We start from the raw sequence: 26,507 nt of genomic DNA, 5'->3' as shown, positions 1-26,507 counted from the left end.
TTATTATAAAACATTTATTGACAGTAGCAATAAACAGAACAAATTTCTGTAAACAGAAATTAAAGTGGAAAATGGCTTTAAGTCATTTTTGACCAGCCAGCTGTACAAAAGCTTAAGCAAAGCACAAGTCAAGAAGGCTGGATTTGGAAGAATCCACATGGAGTTCAGGAGATGTCATGCCTTATTAGATCACCAAAATAAGCTGTTATTGTCTTCAGTTTGTTATTGAGAAAATTTTGTTCTATTTCAACTTTCCCTCCTGGTCCTGCTAAGGAAGCCACCTGAAAAACAAAGAATAGAAAATAAACCACTCAATGTACAGGAAAAGAGGCAAAACCCCAAACCTTCTAAAGCACAAACAATCAGAAAAAAAAAAAAAATCTCTGCTCTGTTAATACTGGTGGAAAATGTTCCTTGGTAGTTAATGCCTCTGATCCTCTTTTTGTCTCCTTTTACTCACAGAAGCAATTTGTGGCTTGTGACTGAAACATCCTCCTCACCCAAATCACAAAAACAAGAGGATTTCAGAGCCAAAGAGAAATCCTCAGAACTTGACATGCTGTGCTGAGGCAAGAGATGCTAAACTCTGGTTTGCATGGTACTTGGCATTTGAGACACACAAGTGTAGGAAAAAGCAAGCTGTAAACTGTGCTTGAAAGATGTCACATCCCAAATTTTGGGGGAAGAGTAAAACCAATTTTGGTAATTAGAATTAGGAAGAATAAGGTTGTTCTGAAGAGTGGCAGGGTGGAGGGGAACAACCCAAACAAAACCAAGCCCCAAACACACAGAGAAACTCATGAAAAAAGGCCACAGTTAATTGTTTTTGCTACTGCAACCAAAGAAAAAGCTGTTGTATGCACTGGAGTTGCAGGCAGTGCTGAGGGCAAGGCTGGGGCAGCGGTGCCTCTGCAGGCTGGGGGAGCCTGTCAGGCACCACCAGTCCCAGCTTTGTGTTTATGATCACTGGAGTGAGAATTTCACCATTCATGCTCTGTTGGGCTGAGCCCGCTGCACACCTTTAATGCTTAACGATTACAGGACTTTGCATTTTGGACTGGAGAATGCAATACTCTCCCCTCTCCTGTTCCCACTCAGGATGCCTCTAAGGGATAACAGCTTACAGGCCATCAATTCCTCAGCAGGAGAGACTGCACAGTCAGAAGGACAAACACCAAAACTGAACATTGTCTGCTTCTTTCCCCTCCACTTTGGACCCCGAGGACCTGTCCTGTGGTGGGGTTCATGCTCCACAGCCAGTTCTGCTCCATGCTGCCATTCTCCCAGGCTGCTGCAGGAAAATTATTTCTATAGTTTGCCATGCAGGGAAACTTCCCAGGAAGATGTAAAGTTATCAGGGTCAACAAGCCTGCAGTAGATTTTAACTGATCTTTAAGCCGAGATGATGTTAGCAGCTGAAACTTTGAGTTCAAGCTGTGTTACTAACACTTCTAAAGCCCCTTGAGACTTGACTCTGCCTGCAGGTTTAAATATAAACATGCTGAACTTCCTCTATTTTATCCTGAGTAAAAAAACAGCCTACTATCAAGAGAAAATAACAGATTAATTTAAACTACACTTTGAACCTTTATTGACTTGTCCAGAAAACTGCCACACTTATCTAAATAAAGCATTTACTTTTCTGTTTTGATTTTCTCCCTTTTAATTTTTTTGTTTTTGCAAACAAAAACAAAAGTGTGAGCAGTCTCTTCATCCTTCAACCTCTGGTGATAGGAAAAACACTCCGCGTTCTTGTCAGAGAGGAACCTGCCACTTAAGTAAAAAACCAGAGGCTGGCTGACTTATAAATAGCACAAGAATCTAAAATTGGCAAGTGATCAGGAATGTTAATTTTACAACTTATCTGTCCTTACTTGAAATCCACAAAGCATTGTGGGTTGATCCATAGTTTTTCTAGGAAGATGTTAACTTTTAATTTTTTACAAACAGCAGCTGGAATGTCCCTTCCAAAAAGCATTAAGAGGCTTTGCACCTTATAGCTGATGTCACTTACGTATTCTAAAATATTAATTGGATTAGTCACTATAAGAATACTGAAATTAGTGTCTGGGCACGGTTTGTGTCACTAGTATATCTAAGTATGACTAATGTATTGATATTAAACACTAGTGTTTACTAAACGTTTCTCTTAGAAGACTGAGTAAAACAAGATGCCCCTACACTGACGGTGGTGTCCACCAAGGGACAGCTGAAAATTTACATAGTCTGTGTCTGGTGTCTAAGTGTTAAACCCAGGATAACTATGATTAATTTCAAACAATGACTAAAGGTATTTGATAAACCCAAAGGTGAAAAAAAATTTAAATAAACACATGGGAATAAGCTGTGCTGTGACAGATCTGGTACTGTACACTCTTTAACCCACCCGATACACAGAGGAGAGAAATGTAAATCCTCTGTGACAACGCTTAGTTGTAAATTGCTGGAGGTTGCAAATTTAATTACGTAGGAGTTGCCAAGTTTTCCTCAGCAGGGCTCAGTCAGCCCTGACAAGTGTAGTGAGGGAAGGCTGCCACAAACCAAGCTTCAAAAGGGTCTGGCCTGGCAGAGGGACACCCTCTAAAAATAACAGCAGATTGAGGAACGATGCTTTGAGAAAAACAAAGGTGCTCAGCTATTTTTAGAGATACTGACAAACATCTCCTGTTTTTGCAGTGCACTACAACAATGAATACAGAAAGGCTTCTTAATTTCTTTTAAAAACTTGACTAGTCCAAAATGTCTTTATTTTGCACTTTCTTGTGTACATACAATAATTCCCTGCTGGCAACTCTCCTTACCGTGGTTTATTCTTTAGCCCAAACCTACATTAAATTGGGTGGGCAGATATTACCTCCTTTGCTGTGCTGCTGTCCTTAGGCAGAGGTACAGGTTGCAGCTTCAGTTAATACCTCCCTGCATCCCTCTCACCTCTCACCTTCATCCTTCAATTCAGTGACTACCGCTAAAAAGAGTTCACAGCTACAGCCACAGCCAAAACATATCAAAAAAAAGTAGCCAACAGGTTTGAAAAGGAGACATCAGAAAAGATGAAAAGGGAAAAAAACATACAAGATTATTTCAGGAGCACGAGTTGCTTGAGGTGCAAATTTCCTTACATTCTTCAAGTGTACTTTTGATTGTGAAGGCTTTCCTACTGGTCTTAGGGGTTTTTCTACATTTTTAAAATCATACTGAAACTTGTTTAGTAAAGTAACTTCCTATCTGTTCCAGCCACCAACTAACATAACCATGGACAAAAAATGTATCATATTCTTTTCTCCCCTCCTAGAAACTTTTCTGAGGTATGAGAAATATAAGTTTTTTGACTTGATATGCAGTCACACAAGGATACTGTGAATCAATTAATTGTATAGAATACTACTAGAATGAAGAATCCCCTCCTCCTGCACCAATCTGAAATCTAAGGAGAACAAAACCCAACCCACTTGAAAAAGAAGAAAAAGGTATTCTTTACGCTGAACATAATAAAATAAAATGCTCTCAGGCAGCATTTTTGAAAATGTACAGGTATGCATGTGAATTATGACACCAACACAGTGGTGCTGCCACCCTTTAACAGGCCAGACATTTATTTATTTTTTTCTTAGTTTGTGCAGGCAAACTACAATTCAGAATGCAAGCAGTATGACCTTTAGGAAGACTGACGTTCAGAGGTATCACTCTGGCTTGGTGTATGCTGAGGGTAACTTCTGCCTTTCTCTTTTATCAAGGACAGAGAACACACATGAGTTTAAAGTGGGCTGCTTAAAAGCTGTTGTTATTAACACAATAGTCACAGCTGAAGTGTATGCAATTACATTCCCTTAGAAATTATCAGCCTGCAAAACACATCAACCCACGGTCTTTTACCTGCCAACTCCCCTAATACCCAAGCACCTTAAAAATACTACCAAATCAACCTCTGTTCATTTCCTGGCCTTTCATTCCCTGCTTTGCTCATTGTTCTGTTTACTCCTAAATAAAGATGACTCTGCTTGGCAAGTCCTATTTGGCTACTCTCCATTTACAATCACAGCTAAAAGAAAGAATTCAAATAAATAAATGGGTTTTACCCATCTTTACCCTCCCTTCATTGAGCAGTCATTTTTAACAACTGGACCTTCACAGACAGAAAGACAGCAAACATTTTTTCCATCCAGGCAGTATGTTGCAGACAGAACAAGGCCTCAGCGTCTAACTCACGATTTTCTCAAAGTGATTGATGGAGATGAGGTGGGAACAAAGATAACAGAAAAAAAAAGAAGAGTACCAGCATAATGTATATGTTTTATAGGACTATCAAGGTCCAGAACACTGCTTAATTCTAGGCTCATGGAACCACTCTACACTAGACAAGAAACAAAAAGTAATTCCTGTATTCTGGCAGTACTTGAAATATAAGCCAGGTCTGAGACACCAACATTTAGGACAGCAAAAGCTCTGATAACAGCACAATTTGACAAAATGAGACATAACTACCACAAACAACAGTATGCCTGTCTTCAAAAAATGTTTACGTTTTAAACAATCACTAAGGCACAATCCAGTATCTGAGCTGCTAACCACACACAAGCAGGGTAAGTAATAAACTCCCAATTCCCCATTACTCCATATCCCAAACCTGTCTAGGCTGGTAAAGATGTTGATGTGGTTATCTGTCTCACAACAGACCAGGTCACCAACATTTCAGGCTCACCAGTCTATTGGAGGGAGCCATCATGCATCCTGACAACATTCTGAGCACCAGTGAGAGACCAACAGTAACTGTGTACAATTTCTACAATGAGATGAAAAAAACAGATTCCACCATTAGCAAGAAGGTCCTACAGCAACAAATTGCAGGTTCCTCCTCCTGTGAAAGAGATTGGACTACCTGGGATGACTTCATTTCCCAGAGGTGAGTACACACTTCTCATTCTGCCCAGTGAGGCAGAGCACAGCTTGATAAACACTTCATAAGTTACATTTATGAACTACATAATTACAGGCAGTAATAAACATACATATTTTTTAATGTATGTCCACACACATAATTATTATTCCTCATTATTCCTAGCTAGAAAGAATATTGTTAAAGATTAATTCAACCTGCATACATTACAAATTTCCTAAAATGTTTGTAAACAAGGAGATTTGATGCAATTCAGGGAAATGTTTTTACATTTCTTGTAAATGAACCAACCGTCTTGCACTGGTTCACTGCTCCCTCTCGAGGCAGAAGTACAAAAGTTCACTTTTCTGAGACCTAAACTCCACTGATTTTTTAAAGGGAATTCAAAGAATCCCACTTTTCTCTACAAGATCAACTCTACAGCAACGTGGCCGTGCCTGCAGAAGTAATAAATGCTGGTTTTGCAATAAAGTCATGTGAAACAAGGCTGGATATCTTGTCCACCAATAAGGCAATGAACACCAAGTCCTCTGACACAGCTAGGTCAAGGTCAGCTACCACCCTGCTTTCACTCCAGCAGCAGGATCCCTAAATCCCTCTTTTATGTTTGCTATCTAACAGTGATCTGATAGCTATCTTCCATAAAAATTACAGATTTTCCACTAAATTTGAATGACCTTAACTAATGGTTAAACAGTAATTTTATTGTAAGGTTGCTTCTAACTGCTGGGCTTTTTAGAAAATTATTATTAATTTTTATTTTGCTGGAGATTCACAGCCCTAGAAGTGTAGTGGCAGTTAATCCAGAAACTTCATTCTTAAATACACCTGGAAATTTTGGTAGTCAAACGCATAACAGTCTTCTGTGAACCAAAGTATTCACCAAGGTCACCAAGGCTGGAACAGTCATGTTTGACATGCCTTTGTCCACTTCCTTAAACAGTGGAATTGATTAACACTCTCTTTCCCCCTCTCAGATCATCAACCTTTTTTTTTTTTTTTTTTTGTTCTTATACTGACACTTTCTAAAGGCACAAGGAACTGATTTCTTTTCCTAAGAGAAACCCATAGCCTGGAACACTGAACTGAACCTAGGATCTCAGCCATGAACTTTCAACAACTGAGCCATGTTTTCGAGTAACAGCTGTTACTCTGCAGCCATCTGTGTTAAGCCAAACCCATGGATGTAATTAATATCATTCAGAGCCAGCTGCACCAAGACATAGAGATGTCAGGACACCTTGCCTCATCACCCAGAAGAGCTCAGCTCTTCTGAAGGAAAAAGTGCAGGCCCGTGGGGAGTACTCCTGCATGCTTTTGTGGAAACACAAGTGAAATGTAGATGCCTTTGGCCATTTAGAAAGCCAGTAAAAAGTGCTCATGAGTAGAGCAGAAAACTCTCTAAGGTCACTCTTCATCATGGGAATGAAATATTTGATAAAATGCAGTGTTAAGACACAACATCGTCATTAGAGAAACTCCACCTATAATTAAGGTCTCTGTTCAAAGATTCATAAGCCACTTTACATTTCACCAGCCTGAAATGCAAAAAGGAATTGAGTCCTCATCTGCTAAAGCAACGGTACTGTGCACAGCATGGGCTGAGAGTCTGCTAATACTCAGGCCACGTGAATTTCAGCCTATTTCTCAAGCCAGCTGTTTGCCACCAACAATTCCACAAGCCACCATATGGCTTCATGCCCTGGCTACTCTAAGTCAGATGCAGTTTTTGGAAAAGCAGGCAAAAGTCCTGGGAAGTCCTGTGGCATCTTGCAGGTAAGAACTTCTTCCTTCTTTCCAAAAAGCTACAAGACATAATTCACATAGAAAATACACAGAGGAAACTAAACCAGACGCTCAGGGGAATTTAGTAACTGCTTTAAAAAAAACTTCTACCAAAAATCTCTAATACAAAAAAACACACATCAGTGTCACAAATTCTGTGTTTATCATGCATCACTTCAATGCAAGCAGCCTATATGGAACTACACACCTGTGTGGACAGTATCAGCAGTATCATCCTTGAGAGCAGTGACTGCAGGCTGTGATTTCCTGCAACTCCTTTGAAAACTGACAGCCAGGAAGTCTGGGACTCACCAACTTATCAGACAGTGAGAGCTGGTTAAAATATATTGGGTTTGGATATTTTTATAATGATGTATGTGCCTGGCAATTGGCTTTGAAACTTCTACATGAAACCCCATTCTGTTGCTTTAAGAAGAAACAGTGTCAAAACCATGGAAATAATCTTATACTCCCATTTCTAAATATACCAAAAGTACTGCAAACACAGAAATCACTTAACACAAGGGTCAAATTAAAAAACCCCAAATACCCCACATTCAGCTGAACAGACTTAGAAGTTTTATGTCTGTGTTTCTAATACTTATGTTTTAAGTCAGCTGAGCATTTTATTCATTACCAAGACCTCAACCAGTAACACACCTGGTTAATATCAGCATTCCGAGGCAGAAAATACACAATATTGTTGGTGATCTTCTTGGAGAGCCTGAAAATTTCAAATGTAGAAGCCAGTAAAGGAAAAAACAAGAGTGGGGAAGGAAAAGTTTCTTTATATTGATTCATTTGGAAAGTATGTCTCAATTTCAGCTATTATGCGATTAAATTACAGCAAATCTTTTGAGTAGGTGAGTAGGCTTCTTTTCTGAAATGCAGAAACTCTATTTCACCATTATTCCCCATAAAGTAGGAAAAAACCCCAACACTCACTTTTCATGAAAGTTTGACTGAACTACAGAGAAGTATTTGACAAATTTGAATGTAGTTTGTAGCTAGCATATTTGGTTTACATTTGTTTTTTAATCCATTTTGTGGAATCTCACACATGCATACGAAGATTTTCTTAGTCATACAAATATGGCTACATTTTAGCAGAAAAAGGGAACAAATTAAGATTATTCTGTGACAAAAAAACCCCCACACTTCATATATGATGAAACTATTATGTTAATATCTTCCTAGATGAATGAGTGCTCAGTATCACTGTTAATAAGCTAGTATGAAATTCTAGATATTAATTAAAAGAGTTAATATTTTGCTTGCACTCTTCTGTGATTTCCCAAGTCATAGGCAGGTGCTATGACTGAGAACAGTTTTAGTAAGGTATTTTAAATAAGATATTCCCTTTATGAATCAATTAAAAAGTGGAATTAATGACAAGGTCATAGATCACACAACTAGTTATCTATCTATGTATATCTATCTATCTATCTATCTATCTATCTATCTATCTATCTATCTATCCAAACACCACATGGCTATGGGGTATTTTAATAAAATAATTTAAAGGAGTTAAAACTGCTGAATTAATGTTTTGAGAGCTACTCAATTCACTGATGGATTTTTTGCTTTCAGGAAAATCTCATCACTGTTTTTTTTGGTAATAAAAGTAATAATATTTAAATTTAGGTGGTGAAGAGGACTAAACAAACGGTTTGCATCTGGAACTCCAGCTGCCAGCCATGTCATCCACTGAGCCAACTGAGTCAGCCAACTGAGCATGCAAACCCCGTGGGAAGAGAGGAGGAGAGGAAAGAGAGAAGCCCACCACACGGCGTAACTTGGAAAGGATATCCATCTGGGCAGATCATGGTTTGGATGTCGAAGATTTCGGCAGTGGCGTAGTCGGGCCCCCCCCAGGGCGGGCTGAGGAACACCACGTCGGCGCGCAGGCCGGCCGCCAGCGCCATGAAGTCCCCGCACAGGAAGTCGATGCGCTCAGCCACGCCGTACACCTCCGCGTTGTGCCGCGCCAGCCGCAGCTTCTCGGGATCAATGTCAATGGCGATCACTGCCCGTGAGAGACGGCGAACACTGGGATTAATGGGAAGCGGGAATGGCGCCCAACCAGCGGCAGGTCAGACACCGCTGCTGCGACAACCCCGCACCTCGGCTCAAGGACCGGACATAGCACTGCCTGCCTAAGAGAGGAAGTCCCTCTTGCTCCAGGTTTGGCAAGAGCCTGACAACTTTGATGGTGTCCATTAGAAAAGTACTCTTCTTTGTTAAAGAGAAACATTTATCTGAGGCTGGCCACATAGTTCTGAAAATGGAGTTTAAAAAGCCCCAGCCAACACGGCCAAAGAGAGATGGATGATGCAAGATTAGTACAAAATAACAGAAATTAAAATTTAGCCAGGAAATACAAAAAGCCAAGTGACATGTATAGATTGGATCATAGCCTGCCAAATTTAATGCGGTAGAAACTACCATTTGTCTTGCTCAGACATTAGTCAGAAGAGTTAGATAAACTGGTATGAGTATCTAGCAGGAAATGTTTTTACAGGAAATACTCTCAACATTGCACTACAATTTCATTAGCTGGCATTAGACTAACATTAAGTTATCATCACTTTTCTGCAGAATCTGCAGGTGATTCCATTCAGTGTTTTGAGTACTATTCACATGGAACCTGTTTTTGAGTACACAGACTTCAACTAAGAACTGGGAAAAGCAGCAGCTTTGACAATAGCCCACTTATACCAGTGATCTCCAGAGTATCTGACAGACCAGGTATTATGCCACACAAAAGTAGCGTTGACTAGTAGAACACAAATCCAACTCTGACTAAGAAAAGCAGATTTATTGGTCCTTTTTGAAAACAGAGGTGTCATATCCTGAGTCTGATGAAGGGAAACAGCTGCTGTTGCTAGAGAAGCACCGAAAAAGAAAATAAATCAACAAACAGAGCACATACCCAAATAGTGTCAGGAAAAAGATTGAAGAAACAAAACTAATCCACTGTTTACAACACCTACTTACCTCTTTTTGAGGTCAATGCAAACTGAATAGCATTTCCTCCAACCCCACAGAAGGCATCCACTATGATGTCGCAGTTGAACGACTGACTGACACGGACAGCAATATGCTCAGCTATTTTCTCAGGAGTAACAGAAAACCAGCCCTCTGCAGAGGAAGGGGAAGAAATGTATTTTCACCTCTTATTTCAAGGTCACTTAATTTAAAAACAAACAACCAAGCCCCACATAAAACTGATGGTTTAGCATTAATCCCAAGAATTTTGGCTTAGTGCATTCCACCAGGAAATACCGGCTTTGAAGATGATAAACTCTGCTCAGTCCAGAGATTTGCTAAGCAAACAAAAGTCTCACTGAATCAAACAGATATGCCTCGATCTCAGTACATGCTTTGTTGACCTTGGTGCTGAGGATTCTAGTTTATCAAGGAGAAGTGCACGTGCACAGCTATGAAAAACTTTATACATCATGATTATGCTCTGTAGCAAATAAAACCAGAAATATATTCTCTCATATCCAACATTTCATTTTCTTCACCACAATGTCTCGTCTGCCAATTAATCTGCAAGTTCATGAGGGAAAGCATTAGAAATGGAAGGCTTACAAACCCAACCAACAAAAAATGTCTGGTAATCCTAACTCCTCTTTTACCTATTAATTTATGATTTGAAGTGCTTTGCAAGTAAACACGGAAAAAAAGTTGCTTTGCAAGTGACTGCTGCAAGTCAGAACAAAACAGAATGAAACTAGATCCATCAGCATACTTGAAAGTTTCACAAAATTATTTTATAAAACATAGAAATAGAAAAATGTCACTGAGCTTCTGAACAAGTCCTGACAAAGTATAATTTGGGTCCAGCAAGATCTTCAGCAAATATAAGGACTAATGCAGACAGGGATGTCCCACACTAAAAGCACTCCTGAAGTCCAAGACTTCTACCTGCCTGCTGGGGAGGGGTGCAAACACACATTCAGTAGTGCTTCTCCTTTAAGAAAATTAGTAATAAAGTGCAAGAAGGACCAAAGATTTGGATACATCCTCGGATATACCACCAAGTTAGCACACTTAGTACTGAACACACCTCTGTCTAGTTTAATTCCCTCATCAAACCGAGAGAAGAGCCGGTAGCGCTGTGCCCAGTACTTGACAAGCTCAGGATCAGCAGCAATCTCAGGAGGTATAGTTCTCAGTGCATTTTTATTCCTCCTTCTTCTTTTTGTCTCCTTCTTCTTCACAGTAATTTTTTCATCTACGGCTGGAAGACACTGCAAAAGTTAACAGTCACTGTTCTTGTAGGCTAGGGAATGTAATTGGTAGGTGAGTGTTAAGATTTAAAAACACTGCTAAATGTTCTTTGTTACTGTTTGCCAGATTATCAAGATCAGAGGCTTTAAATTAAAAAATAGCATCCTGTATTTCAAGGCATTAGTCACAGTCCTAAAAATCGTCACTGTTCACCCATTATTTAAGAGCCTGAATCTTCAACTGGAGACAATGAACTCTATGTAATAAGCAAACAAGTGGATCAGAGACCGATTTAATGCCCTTTTATCAGTAATGAAGAAAAACCAATCTAGATTAGAGTTTCACACCAGGAATCTAACATAAACGAACTACTGTAGGAAGGACTAAATTATACGCAAAAATCTGAATAATCCTGCTTTCCTTTGTTTCATGTTAAATAGAAAAGTTCATAATACTGATTTTTTTTAAATCCTAGAAAATAATTTTAACAACACATGTTCCCTAGAGCTCAGCAATGTGCATTTGAACCTAAAACTTGATGGTCTGTGCAGCTACCTGAGGTTTAATCACCCTCATCCTTGCAGAGGGAAAAAAAGGTATGAATTGCAGATCTGTTATACCATGTTGAGGATAAACAATGACTGTTCATCTATAAAGAAACACTGTCACCATTAAAGGCAAGACCTGGGATTCTGGCATTCCAGAAATAACCTAATTCCACTAGCACAGCTCTCAATTACTTTCGATACCCTTAGACCTAATGAATCCCATCACATTAACAAAACAAGTAAGTAGTGCACGACACAAGTCACTTGAGAAGGCAGTATTAAGTCTACAGCCAATTCATTTCATCAGTGTGCAGGAAACTGATTTACCTTGGCTGATGTCCTCCGTCTCTGGCTGGAGATAATCAGGAATATCCAGAGGGACAAGCTGCCGCCCACCACCAGGCTCGGGCCTCCCTGCCCCCTCCTCATCGGAGCCACTGGCCGCAGCGTCCTGCGCCTCCCCCTCAAGCTTATTCCCTCCAGGTGCTGTGCAGGCTGCACTGGAAGACGGTGCCTCCTGGATTTCAGCATCCAGCGTCACTCTCAGTGTGGCAGCAACACCCTCCTGACCCTCTGAGTCACTGCTGCTCTCAGATGATGCCTCCGCTTTACCCTGAGGGGTGGCTGTCTGGGACGTGTCTTCCTCCTCAGGTTTACTAACCTGCTTCAGGAACATTTCCACCTGCAATTGTCAAATGTCACAGATGATCAGATGATGATCTGTTATCCAGAGCACAGCTTAAAAGCCTTACAGTTCAAAAGCACCCGCCACTGCAGGCACTCTCTACTGCGTGTATTTTGAAAACACTAAAATATCCAGACTCAAAACATTCAAGTAGTCCTTAACCATGGTCCCTTTTAAAAATATTTGGAAACAAGTTGCCTTTGGGAACTAGATGCCAGCTACCTCCAAAAGAGAATCAAAAAACCAACCAACCAAAAGATCCACTAATAAATACAGTAAATAATTCTCATCTCATATCTAAATAGTCACACTTGCCACAGCCCAGGTGACCAAGTCTACTACTTCAAAACTATCTTTTTCTAATCTGCATTCAGAGATGTACTCTGCCTCTCAGGGAAGAGTTTTTTTAGCATAAACAGGTAAAATTACCTTCACACATTTGTTGCCTCACCTTCAAGATGTACCAAATGGTGCAGGTGGTAAAGGGTTCTGCTGCACAGCAGAGAGTTCGACATAAGCTCCTAACCAAGGCACAGACACCACTCCAAACTCCTCAAAGGCAAATGCAGATGCTCCTTTTTACAATATTGTTGCTCTGAGTGGCTCTAGACCTGGAGCAGTTCCTTACCTGGAAGTCTGAGGAAATTCATAACTTTTTTTTCCTTCACATAATTAAAGTTACCCTCAAACTATATTGGCCTCAGGTACAAAATCAAAAATCAATCAGAAATTATAGCAATGTGACAGGAGTGCAATAAAACATGCATGGCATCACCACCACCAGAAAACAGTGCTTTGCATTTGGGTTTTGGGGAATGGTAAGCATCCCAGAGGAAGGTGAAATAACATTAAAATCTGTGCCCTCAGATTTTTAGAAAGATGTAAGTAAAATCTCCAGTGAACAAATGTTTCCACTTCTTAGCAATTTCTGAGTTTAAGAAAAACCTGCATAAAGTTATAGATGAAAATAAATGCAGGTAGAGGTATAAGCAAAACCCTTTCAAAATTACAAAAAACATGGAGTTACATGAAATACACTAATCTACACAAAGATTTTCTGTTCCTGCTGAAATGCCAGCATTAACAACTGGCTTCACATGCAATTTACAATCAAAGATACTTTTAGTAACAACAGAAACCTACACACACCTCTAAAGCTATGTGCACCCAGATGCTAGGAATAACTTTCACATAACTTGGCCATTTAAGCTAACATTCCTCTTGACAGGGTCCACCAATGCCTTTCCATAGACATCCTAATCTAAATACTCTTCACATTGGTGGGAGGCAGAGAAGAGGGGGGGAAAACAATAAAAAAAAAAGAAAAAAGGAGCAGTGGATTGACATTTGAAAAGGCCATCTACTCTGGGCAATCAATTTTTTTTTTCGTTTTCATAATACAGCAACAGCTAAGGTAGCAGATAAACCTACTAATTACAACAGTGTTAACAACTAAACACACCTTCTTCAAAGTTTTGCTTTTTTTGCATGTCATTTCAGATTTCTCTGTAAAGAAGATGTGTGTGTTTTTGCTCTTCCTTGGTTTACGCATATCCAAGAATCTGGACTTGAGTTTTGCTTTTTTCTCCAAGAACTGCACACTTCGGTGGGTGAAATCTGGAATTCCACCATACCTGAAAATAGACAGATAGACAGAAACATACATACATAAGGACTTAGTTGGTTAATTGGAAACTTTAACGTGAATGTTCACGTTTACAAAAAAAAAGATTTAGACTTAAAGTATTTTTTTATTGCTCCATTTAAAATAGGTCACTGGGTGTAGCTGTAAAACATTGTACCTTCATGAAAATTAAAAAAAAAAATTGAAAATGTTTAACTTAATTAGCTTTAGATTTTGTTTTCCTAATAGTTGTGTAACTTTAGATTAAAACAATTTCCCAGGCCAGCCTGAAGAACAGGAAATGAAAAAAAAAAAAAATCTTGATTAGAAGAATATAAGATCTTTTTGGCGGCTGTCAAGAACCTCCAGAATAGCTACTTTTACCTTCTGGCAAATGAAATTAAAAAAACCAACCAACTAAAAAAATTTCACTGGCCAACACCTGGCAACACTTTACTAGTAAGGCAACATTTCACTAGTATAAAGGAACTTCATTCCAATATGAAACAGTTAAAAATCATGATCTCAGCCCACAGGATTCCAAACTGAGAGGACCATTCATTGTCAGAGCCTTTATGCTATAATTTAAATAGCTGACCAGCCACTCAACATTCATACAACTGAAAGTATCTTATGTGTTACACTGAGGTGTAGCACCTAAGATACTTTAAGTTGTATAAAAGATTCCCAGAGACTAACTCTGGAACTTAGCTTCAAAAGTTTAACAAAAAGGAAATGGAGATGAATGGTCTATTTCTATTATAACAAGAGGGCTGACTTGCTATGAAAAGCCCCACAATCCCTTGTAAGTAATTACTTTTGTCCTGTGCCACACTTGAAACCCAACACAGAGCAAGTTTCTTCAGGATCTTCCACTGGGTTCTCATCCACATCCAGCTCATGGCTAGGAAAAAATACAGATGACAAAGTTACTTACTGTGAAGAAACCAGTAATTTTACAGCTATACCACTAAAAATCTTGCAAATTGAAGACATTTAAATGTGGGCTTCAAGTAAGTGCCTCCACACACTGCTGAAACCAAACCAAGCAAATAACACCATTCTATTCTTGTGCATGAATTTTTGGGTTGGTTTGGCTTTTTTACCCAATTCTATGGACAAATGCCCTTCTGCTGGGGTTATAATATTCCAACTATTCTAAACGACCTCTTAAAATACTTAATGGCAAGCCCTACATGATGAAGACAGTGTTTGCCCACCCTATTTCCAAATTATCTTCATCATCTATCACGTTATCTATATTACTATCTATTATTAATGCTGTGGCGACAGCAAAATACTAGAATGGAAACACAGCTACATGATTAGCAGGTAACAATTCCACCCACTCCTTCACATTTCAGTCTGCAAATTTATTAGAGAGGAAGAGCCATCTCACCATCTTTGAGACTATATAGTTTTAGAGAAGAAAGAAAAAAAACTGTAACAAGGCAGATACTGTCACTACTGACTGCCATAGTTCTGAGCATTTTACTGGCAGTATTCAATGCAGTTAAACAATACAGATTATTTACTGTTGTTCTGGTATTGTCTATACTAATTAGACCTAAATAAGCAAGCTGCCCTATGCAATTTAACTATCTTGTTTATTCAGTGGCACAAGAATAGCACCATCACCTTCTACAGTAATCAAGGCCATACATTGTTTTCATAAAGCACTGGAAAAGAGGAAATATCCACTGCTTGTTGTGAGGCAAAGCAATAAGTAGTGATGGAAGACTATATGGCTTTGTACTGACATTTTAACTAACATCCTCAATCAAAGGTATAGTTAGTATAAATCAGAAGGCTCCTGGAGCTGGACTGCATGAGAAAAAAGCTCATGTAAATTTCACGACTTGCCTTCTCTTGACTTTGACACATCTGTATTCAGGAGGCTCTTCATCCTCATCTTCATCTTGGTCAGGAAGCAGCAACTGCTTTTTTTCATTTGAATTTGAGCTACATGACTCCTGCACACCTAAAAAAAGATACAGCATATTTTCCTTCTGCATAAATCAATTCCTTATCTTCCTGTCCCCAAAGTACCCCTGCAACTACAGCTAGTTAGAGTGCCAAACACACATCTTGTCTTTGTTTGAGGGACAACACACTAACAAAACTTCCAGTATTACACTGTAGTGTTAACAATCTTATGAAGGACCAACTTCACATTGTCTCATCTCTCCACAAAAAAATAAAATGCCTACAAGATACAGAATCTGAAACAGTTTCTCCTTGTGTGTAAAATTTGTTTTTTATCTCATTAGCTATGCAAAGATATTCACACAGATTTAGAAAGGGAAGATTTAAACAGTCCTCTCATTTCTTTTTCAAAAGGAGATCTTCTTTTCACCTCTCCCATTCCAGCTCTACTGTAGGATCAAGCTGGGACCACATCTGCTTCTTTGTCTCTTAGGAAGTCACTAGCAGCAGACTTAAGTCTCAGCTGCAGTATCAAGACTAAGATAAATAATTAAATATGCACTAACAGGGATCTCTCACCAATATCTGTAGTACATTTGAAGATTTATGAAATATATGTTCTGTTAAAACCATTTCTGGCTGAAGAACACATTCAATATACAGGTTAAAGAAGAGAAATCATTCAAAGAAGCAGAGGGAAGAAAAAGGAATCGAGTATTTAATCATTCCACAAAATCCCTAATTGACTTTTGAAAAATGCCGTAATACAGACATACCCTTGTTTCTTACATATAACTACTAGAGAATTCTGATAATATAACTAGAGAATTCTGATAATCAACTTTATCTGATTTTGTATTACCTGACTGGTTAACACTTTCATTTTCACAAGATGCTCTCCTTTTTCTGCTTCCTCCATCACAGGGCTCCTTCTGACTTCCACTGTCAGATGAACTCTGTTCTTCAGGATCCTTGTGGGCTACTGTTAGAGCAGCACTGCTCTGCTCCACTTCCTCCAAATTCAGATTTAAATTACAGATCCCAGAGATTATTTCACTGTGGGGCTCAGCACTTGAAGGGAGTGTTTCGTCACTTCTGGTGTTGGAGGGAGACAGCTCCAAGATCAGCACTTCACTGTCCTCAGGTCCTGGGCTAACTAAGCCCATTTCTTCCAAGAAACCAGTCTCCTCTGTAATCCCATTAATTTCCACCTTGTCACCATGTGAGCTCTCAGTAGTCCATCCCTGACTTGTCCAGTACTGAAACTGTTCCCAATAATACCAGTACAGCTCACTATAATGCTGCTCCCATTCTTCCTTAGTATCTGGACTCCTCCAAGGCTCAGAGGCTGTGGTGCCCTCAGACGATGAGACCTCCTGGTGCTTTTCCAACCAACTTTGCCAAAGAAGGCCCTCTCCGTACTCGTTCCAGTACTTCTCCCATTTTTCCTTAAGGTCACTGGCTAAAGTCTCACTTGCAAGGCTTTCTGAATTTTCACAGTTCTCTTCAATTACAGCCTGAAGTTTGGTGCTCATCTCACATTGCTCTGTAGCTAGGGCCAGCTCACCAGAAATGGGCTGGATACAACCACCACAAGCTTCGTCCTGGCATTCTTTCCCTATTTTATCCTCGTGTTTTTGCTGTAACTCTTTTTTCTTCTTCTTTTTCTTTTTCACAATCTTCATGTTATTTTTCTTTCTATAATTTTCCGTTGCCTAAAAGATAATGGAAAAGTTAGAAGTCCACAACATATACACAATCTTGTCCTCTCTCCAATCACATTTCTGTTTCCATTGGAACCCCCACTCTCACTGCAACCCTGCCATTAGTTTTCTCCCCAAAAAGGCTGTAGAGTTTCTGGGTCTGATACAGCCCTGCTACATAACCTCAACTGACACTTCTGAGGAAGGTGTAAGGAAGAGCTGTAAGAAAGTCTGTAGAAACACACACATACAAAAAAAGCAGAATGATAGAAGTGGGGCTGCTGAGTGGGAAGTCATTAGCAGCTTAAAGATTCAGAAGGATAATCATCAACAAGAAACACTGTACAGCAAAACACTATCTTGGTATCATCAAGGTTTTGTTTTATGGGGCTGTGGTGGCTGACTCTTACTTTTACCTGGTATCTGCCCAATCAGCAAACACTGTCCAGTGTCTTGTTAGGGTAGCAAACATAATGCTCAACCTCACAGAATGTTAAATCCTTGTTATCTTTGGATGCTGTACACAAAAAGAGAAATCAGTCCGTACTCAAAAACTCTATAAATCCTGCAGCTGAATCTCTGTATGTCTTGAAGAGAGTGACTCAAAAGAGGGGAGTAATACCTTTCCCATCCCATAATAATTTCCAAGTTGGCTAACAGAAATAGGAAACAAGGAAACAACCTCCTGCTCAAACAGGTGGCCCTTTCATTTGTGCAGTACAATCATTTCACTCGTTACACCAAACTTGGCTACTACAGTTATCTGGTGGAACAGAACACAGAAACCTGTTCCTGAAAGGAACACTAAGGTAACTTGTTGGTTTCATCAATTACAACTCCACTTGTTTCAGAGGGGCTTCCTGTGATGACAAAACCCACATGGACAAAGGATTGTGAATGTACACCCCATTAAGTGCAATCATTAGTTTTGTTACACTGACAAAAGTGTAAGGTGGACTATAAAAAAGTTAAAACTGAAGAACTGGCATTGATCTTTCAAACACACCCCTGATGTTATTATACACAGTCCAAAGCACAATGATTACTAGTAATCTACTAAGAAAATGCATTATTTTCCCATTCAACTTATTTGCATATTACTAAACAGCAACAAAAATTGCACACATACTTTGGGCTTGAAGTTAGATGCCTATATGGTCTATTTACAAGTTATCAATTAAAATCACATACAAGTTTCTCCTATTTATTTACAAATTAATCAGGTCAGAACCATGCAGTGCTGTGTCTCACTGTCAGGGAGGTCTGTATTTCATAAAGTGGACACTGTGACTATTGCACTGTCTTTTTGTCATCTGTGAAGATTTCAGGCCCCTCCTAAAGCCCAAATGCTCCCTATGGGAAGCAGAGCACCAAAGCCTCATTCCTGCCTTTTGGAACAGCCTGGCTTTATCAACTGCAAGAGGGATTTGAAAAACTAGCTGTTTACATTACTCTCAAAATCTAAATGGTTAAAGCAGACAGTATGAAAATACATGCTCAGACTGGAGTGTACTAGTTGTCCTGATGTGCAGCATCAGTTTTATCACAGATGTTTTAAATCAGGTTTCTCTAGTCATGAGAGCAGTATAGGTATGGACACATAAAGCACAGCCTTGACCCTGTTTAGTCCAACTGGCAGGGGGGTTTTACAACCCGGACAGACCAAGGTGCTGCATGCTGTTACCAGGATGCAATGCAGGCAGCTTAAAGGCAGCTCAGATACATTTCCATGAACTGCCATCTCAGAAATAACTGAGAGGAAGCATGTCCCTAGGTCTGGAAACACAGTACAAACTGAACAAATAAAGCAAGTAAAGATTTACCCCAAAGTCCCTGTGGGCTGACTGCCCACCAAACTGAAGAGGCAATCCCATACTCTTCATAAGCTCAGCTTCTGAGTCTAATTCAACTTCTTCCAGGTCCAGGGCATGATCAGTATTCACCTTTAATCTCACATTGGGACAATGGCTCTCCTCCTCAGATGCTTGTTCTTTCCCTATTAACATGATATATTCATTAATATAATCTGGTTTTGACACTTCAATGCCACAGCATGGCACACAAAAGATAGCAGAACTGCCTCTTATGCTTTCTTTCTCATTTAAAAACCTTCCTCATAAACACCTCAATTTCTGCATAACTATCAGGAGGAATCAAAATGTAACTTCAACAGCCAAGGCACTGGACTGGGTCTATCTGGAAAGGAGTTAACATTCTCTATAGCAGTCTCTATGGCACTGTGTTTGGGATTTGTGGCTGAAACAGTGTGGACAGCACATTGATGTTCTGGCTACTGCTGAGCAGTACTCATACAGCCTCTGTAACCTTCTCTTTGCCCGACTCTGCCCTCCCCAGCAAGCTTGAACTTCTATCAAATTGTTGAGCAAAAACATATGTATATAAAATTACAAATATTTTGAGAATGTAGGAGCTGTATATGGATGGAAATTACGAAATCAAAAGCTCTTGACTCAGTTGATAATACTGAAACATTCAAGGTTTTTGGTTTGGTTGTTTAGGATATATTTACTGCCGAATTACCACATAACATGAGACCTTTCCATTTTTAACCGATTATTCTCACTACAAATCACTCATACATGTACAAAAACATAGTTTACAATCTCCTTCTTGCACTCCTCTCACATTGCCTCAATCTAATCTGTGCTATTATTTATCAGCTTCTGTTTCTGCACAGACTTCCTTTCAAATCAAGATATTATGCTGCTGGAACTACCAACACAGCAGTGACTAAAAAAGATACCAAAATAATTATGTCCAGGTAGGTAAACATGAGGAATTCAGGAGATGGAGTAGTGTTGCATTTGTTAGAATGTATACCATGACAATTCCTAGATTACAAGCATGTCAAGTGAGAGACTTACTTTTCTGCTCCTCCTCATATGATTCATTGTATATATGTGAATCATTATTCTCCACATCAGTGCTATTGCAATTCTCTACTTCTGGCTCAGCAGATTAACTAGCAACAGCTAATGTCCTAGGCTGGAGGAGACAGAGGAGACAAACATCTAGGATTCACAGACCCTCCATTATTGAATTAAGTTGAAATTATGATTTAAGACCAGGTCAGGGATATGAGATATAATCTGTTCCATGCACCAGATGAGTATTATGTGAGCTGGTAAAGTTTATCTGGACAGGAATAAGCACTGCACTTGGTTTGACACAAACTTCTACATCAATATTATGGTAACCTGAAAGCTATGTAAGTTCTAAGTTATTATTCACTTCTGCCCCCATAGCAAAAGTACTGAAAAACACAAAACTAGGAACAACTTAAATAACCACACATAACTCACTTTGAGACTGCACCTCACACTACATGGTACATTGTATTAGCTTACCTGTACTGTCATTGCCATCTTTGACATAAAATCCTTTTAATCCCAGTTTATATAATTTTCGATCTCTGTAAAAATACAGAATGACACAGATGCAGAAAGTCACCATAGAAACAATTTTTTTTTTTTTTACAGTAAAAGCAATCATTCAGTGGAAAAAACCTCCCCAGGGATGCAATAAAATCCCCAGTACTGGACGTTTCAAGATGATACTTGATGGGGTACTTAACCTCTTCTAGGCTCCACTCCCATGAAAGGCTGGACCAAGGGACCTTTCCAGGTCCCGTCTCACACAGGCTGCCCTGTAACTCCAGACACGCGAAACAAATAAAAAGTAACACCTGGAAAAGTCAACACTTTAATAAAGCCTGACGGGAAAGCCCATAGGAGCGATGTTCCGAAAACGCTGCAGCTATGGAGTACACTCCGCATTAAAATTTTCTGGTCTTCCTCTCGCTGAGGAACCGGCTGCTCCCCTGCGGATGCGGAGCGCGAAGGGGGCGGCAGGGCGCGCTGAGCCCCGGCCCAGGGATCGGCGTCTCGGAGCTCCTCTCACCCTTTTCTGCTCCCCCCACGAGTGATAAACATGTCGGGGTGCTTTTGTGCTAACCCCTGCTCCGCTCGCATCCCCTGGCCGCAGCAGCGCGGCCCTGCCCGCCCGTCCCCAGCGGGACGCTCCCGCGGCCGCGGGGACCAGGACACGGGGGCGCGCCCGGCGCTACTCACTCGACGAAGGCGCGGGAGCAGAGGCACAGGATGCCGCCGGCCGCCCCCGCCCGCAGCAGCAGCTCGGCCACCAGCCTCGGGCCCGGCTCCTGCACCATCGCCGCGGGAAGCTCCGCACGCCGGGCCCGGCCCCGCCGCCGCCTTCCGCCGGAACTGCTGCCCGCGCCCGCCCCGCTGCGGCCGGGAGGGCGCCCCGAGGCGATGCCTGCGCTTCCACGGGCGCCCCACGAGGGGTACGAGGGTGCTGGTGGGGTTCAGAGAGGGTAAAAAGGAGCGCGGGAAAGAGCATCGGAACAAAAATCTGCAATAAAAGATAACGGCAGCCAAAATCTGGAGTGGGAAAGGAAGTGAGCAAGGCGTTTTTGGAATAGTGACTGGAGCAGAATCAGAATCACAGAATGGTTTGGGTTGGAGCGGACCTTAAAATCACTTTGTACCAACCCTTGTGCCATGGACAGGGACACTTTCTACTAAACCGAGTTGTTCAAAACCCCATCTAGCCTGGCCTGGAACACTTCCAGGGATGGGGCATCCACAACTTCTCTGGGACACCCCAGTGCCTCACCACTCTCACAGTAAAGAATTAACAGGAGAGCTTAAAACGGTGAGCGTGGGGAGAGGATGGGCAGAGGGAGTCAGAATGAAAACAAAGCCTGGAGAGAAAAGGGGCTTGGGAGGAGGCAGGGTGAGGTAGGAAGGGCGGAATGAGGCTCTAGGGGCGAGGTTGGGTAGGGAGGGAGGAAACCATTGGGAAGCAGCCGTGTGTGATATGGCACAGGGATACAGATAAGCATGTTTTGCTCACAGATTTCTTTACTGTAGGGTCTTGCTTCAGGCAATAGCTCAAGATATAACCTGGGAAAACACCATTGAGAGACCTGATGACAGAGTTGGAGGGTCTTTAAAAATTACAAACTTTGGGATCTCTTCTTACCTGCTAACCTGCTTGATGGGACAGTGAAAGAGTATGAGAAAGAAATGTAGCCCTCATATCTGCTCTGCTTTTCAAAAGCAGGACAGGGTTAATTTTTTTGCAGTAGTGCTAAAATAGAGAATACCATTCCTAAAGCACAACAGCCCCCCTGGAATGTGTTTGTTTTCGACAAGCTGGGATACTGGGTGTTATGTTACCTGCATTCAATGCATGATAAGTGTGCAGTTTGTCTGCTCTGCTGTCTGTTTGCATCAGTGTATTTTAGGCAACAAGGCTGTACAGCCTCATGAGGGTGCAAGATGTCCTTAGGATTTACAAGACATTTCATACAGAAGATAGGCAAAGAGGAGTTCGGATGCAGAAGGATGTTCAGGTGAAAGTAGCACAACTACAACAACAAATTCCTTCCATTTACAGAAAAAAAAAATCTTAGTTGTATCCTGAATCACCCACCATCTTATGTCTGATATAAACAAAAATATAAAATGCCAACATTAGTCAGGACTTGAATATGTCTATCACTACAGTAATTAAATACTTTAGAAATACAGGGAAAGATTGCACCAGTTCTAGCATTCATGTGGGTCTAACTGCGTCTGCAATTAGGATGATATAGCACCTTCATATTTCAAAAGGGAAGATGCAGTAAAACGAAAACCTTTCAACACAAATTGTTTAGCAACAGCCAAATGCTGTGCGTAAAAGTTGAACTGTGAATGACAAAATATTTTGAGAATTATGATACTCCTCTTCTTAAGGAAACAATGCTACATTTTTAGTGAAATACAGTGAATTGCACTATTGTATAAGAACAAGATGCCTCTTCTTTTATAATATTGCAGCCCAATATCCTGCAGCCTGCAGGGGCAGCCACCATCAGGTAAGGCTAAACCTGTGTGGGAATGCCTCCTAATACTCTCCCATTCCCCAGCCACCTGCAGCTGTTGGCATGTTTTCTACCTGTTTAGTAAGACAGTGGATTTCTTCTCATGATACTTGTCCCATTTACCCCACAGCTGTTGCATGAGAAGGAACCTTTTCCATTTTGAACATGGCTTCTCCCAGCTTCAAATGATGCTTCCCTTACAAGAAGAAGAAGGTAGCAATTGATCCACATTCAGCTACTGTGCTGGTGGATTTTATAGATCTCAGTCATCTTTCTTATAATCTCTTCCAAGATGACTAACCCTGGCATATCCAGTGTTCCTCCTCTGGGAGCTGGTCTATACCCCTGTTTTTCCCCCTTACTCCCTTTTCTTGTTGTACTTTACCCTACTAGAGATACCCTCTTTGGACCAAGGCTGCACTGATAGGTCTGACCTAGGCAGGGCAATGCACTTGGGTTGTGATTTCTAGCACACATGAGTTTAAAATGTGGCACTTATACCAGCAGAAAAATGCATGTGACAACACTTGTTTCACTTTAGATTGCACTGGCAAGTAGAATGTTTCAATTAAAGTAAAATAACCCATTCTTAAAAGATTTCCACTGATGAGATTCTACTGATTTAAAAAGTCATATGTAATGAAAGTAGTAAAAGTTTGCTATTGACAAGGAGCCTGTTTTACAGGAAGATAATGGACTGCTTCACACTGAGTTGGTGCAGGGTTGGTATGTTCTTCCACTAGACATGATTTGCCTGATCCTCGTGGATGACACCAAAGCAAACTGCATTGCTGTAGCCTGTTCCCCAGGACACCTGCCCTTCCCTGCCCACCTTTGCTTCCCTCTGGTGCATCCTATTCTGAAATGCTTATTTGCTACTCCCCCACCTATTTCTGTTTCTTCCTCCTTGCTTACACACACAGTCCTGGGGCTCAGCTTCAAAGCCCTTCTTGGGCCTATTGTTGTTGTTGGTTTTTTTTTTTTTGTTTTTTTTTTTTTTTTTTTTTTTTTTAAATATTTCTTAGGTGAAAGTGAAGATTTCCCCTTTGCAGTGATCCTGGCTTTGCTGCTTTTATCTGTGCTTCTCAGAAGGTGACCTTGCCTCCCAACTGGCTTTAAAGCATTTCATTATTTCCTTTTTAAATCCCTTTTCAAAGCTAGCCTCCATAACAAATAATGACCAAATAGTGATAATATGAAGGATTCTGGGAATAACATCCTTAGCTATTAAAAATAAAACAAAAGCAAATACATGCAATGCTTATAAAATGGAAAATATTCTCACAGTTACTCTTACCTGCTCAATCATTCTGAGCTCCACCCTTACATTCACCTCTCCCTTACCATGTAAGAATAGTGTTGGACAAATAAGGCAAGTATTTCTAAGATAAGATGAAGCTTTTTATATATTTATTTATGAACTCCCAAAAAAACAGTGTTCACTGTTGCCTTGAAGTAAATTATTGGATTAGATATGTATCTGAATATAATAAAAAAATCAAATAGTTTATCAACATCTCCCTTTATAAGCAGATGATAAGATTAAGAAATTAAGAACAGTATTTAAACAGAGTAAAATTTTCTAATTTACATGTTTCTAAAGACAAGTGATTCTACCACCTTTATGTTGTGGATGAGAGAAATATCTGAGAGTGTTTAACTCAATGCATTACATCTCTCTTAGCAGGAAGGGATAGGTAACCTGAATTCCCTACATGAGAATCTCTAATCTCTGTAATTCATATATTGAAAGAATTGATTCAGCTGAAGCATCTGGACAACTTTCTGCAACCTGTGCCCTGGTTCTGGCTGATCAAAATGCCAGTTATAATGGTCTTTGTATTTGAATTTTTTTTTCCTGGTCCTCTGTACCTTTTCAGTCTTTAGTTTCACACATATAAAAAAAAGGATGGCTTGAAGGGGCATTATTCCAATGAACTGTGGACCAGAAGGTGGCAAATGGTGACATCTGGGGAACTTGTATGAAAAATTATGGCAAGCTAAGTGAGAGTTTTAGCTTAAAAATAGTCTCTAATAAAGAGGAGAAGATGTCACATGTATATCACATGTCACTTCACCAGTTGCAGATGTACAAGAAAGACATACAATTGGATTAAGCTTCAGAGACACTCCAGTCCTCTCAAAAGGTATTGACCAATGTACAAATAACCAAATACTATTCATCACTTGCAGAATTAGAGGTCTCACAGTAATATCTCCTTTACACTTTTTTTGGTAAAAATTAGAGTCCACTAAACAAATGCAAATCACAAGGTCAGGGTTGTTTGACATATGATTTTGTGACCATCTGTGATAAAGGTTTTTTTTTTTTTTGTGTCAAAGTCCCCTTTGACACTTAGATATGACTGATCTGGCACATGAGAAAGTAATTTTATGTGGCAATATTTTCTCAGTGGGAATTAAACTACGATCATCCTGAAAACTTTGTGTTTCTAATTTTTGTTCAGCTTTTGCTTTTATTTCAAAATACATAGACTCATTTAGGTTGGAAAAGGTCATTGAGCTCAGCTATTAACCTAACACTGCCAAGCCCACCACTAAACCATGTCCTATTGTGCCACATCTGCAAGTCTTTGAAATACCTCCAGGGATGGTGACTCAACCACTTCTCTGGGAAGCCTGTTCCAATGTTTGGCAGCCCTTTCCATAAAGAATTTTTTCCTTATATGCAACCTAGACCTCTCCTGGTGCAATTTGAGGCCATTTCCTCATGAAGGAAATCCTAGCTTGAACGTGAAGCCATCCCAGATAGATTGGGTATTATTTTTAAATGGTAGATGAGCCAAACAAATGTTTAGAAAGACACAGAGCAGACATGGTATCCAGACAGGTTCTTTAAGTCTGTTTCTTACTGTACAGTGCATTTTTTTATTTCCTAATTGCCTTCTTAAGGACCCCTTAAGTCTCAGTAATGGGCAGAATCCTCTAATTTGTTGTAGTTGTACTCAGATTGTGTTATTAGCCAAATCTGTGGGAGCTGCAGGTTCTTGTAATCATTGTGGCTGCCTTAGCTCTTGATGGGTTATTCAGTATTTGTAATTACAGTGAAACAATAATACTGTTAAACAGTAATTACTTCACTTTCACAGAGCAAAACAGAAGTGTTTAAGAAGAAGAAGTGTTTAAGAGAAAATCTATTGGAAAACAATAATAAAGGGTACTTCAGCCACA

At 40.2% G+C, this 26,507-nt stretch overlaps 1 protein-coding gene across 1 annotated transcript; it reads right to left on the bottom strand.

Annotated features, from left to right (window-relative positions):
- TGS1 (trimethylguanosine synthase 1) lies at positions 1-21,593 on the bottom strand. The gene is made up of 13 exons (XM_053961247.1): positions 21,496-21,593; positions 20,773-20,837; positions 19,228-19,400; positions 16,564-17,416; positions 15,639-15,756; positions 14,593-14,679; positions 13,614-13,785; positions 11,794-12,148; positions 10,755-10,928; positions 9,677-9,820; positions 8,489-8,705; positions 7,340-7,418; positions 1-281 (listed from the first exon to the last, which is right to left on the bottom strand). The coding sequence occupies exons 1-13, from the start codon at positions 21,591-21,593 to the stop codon at positions 165-167; spliced, it is 2,652 nt and encodes an 883-aa protein (XP_053817222.1). The 3' UTR covers positions 1-164.
- Between the last annotated feature and the right edge of the window lie 4,914 nt (positions 21,594-26,507).

Source organism: Vidua chalybeata, chromosome 1, assembly GCF_026979565.1.
Source record: "Vidua chalybeata isolate OUT-0048 chromosome 1, bVidCha1 merged haplotype, whole genome shotgun sequence".
In the NCBI taxonomy this organism is placed as follows: domain Eukaryota; kingdom Metazoa; phylum Chordata; class Aves; order Passeriformes; family Viduidae; genus Vidua; species Vidua chalybeata.
Note: the sequence above shows the minus strand (reverse complement) of the source record. Positions and strands in the feature narration are given on the sequence as shown.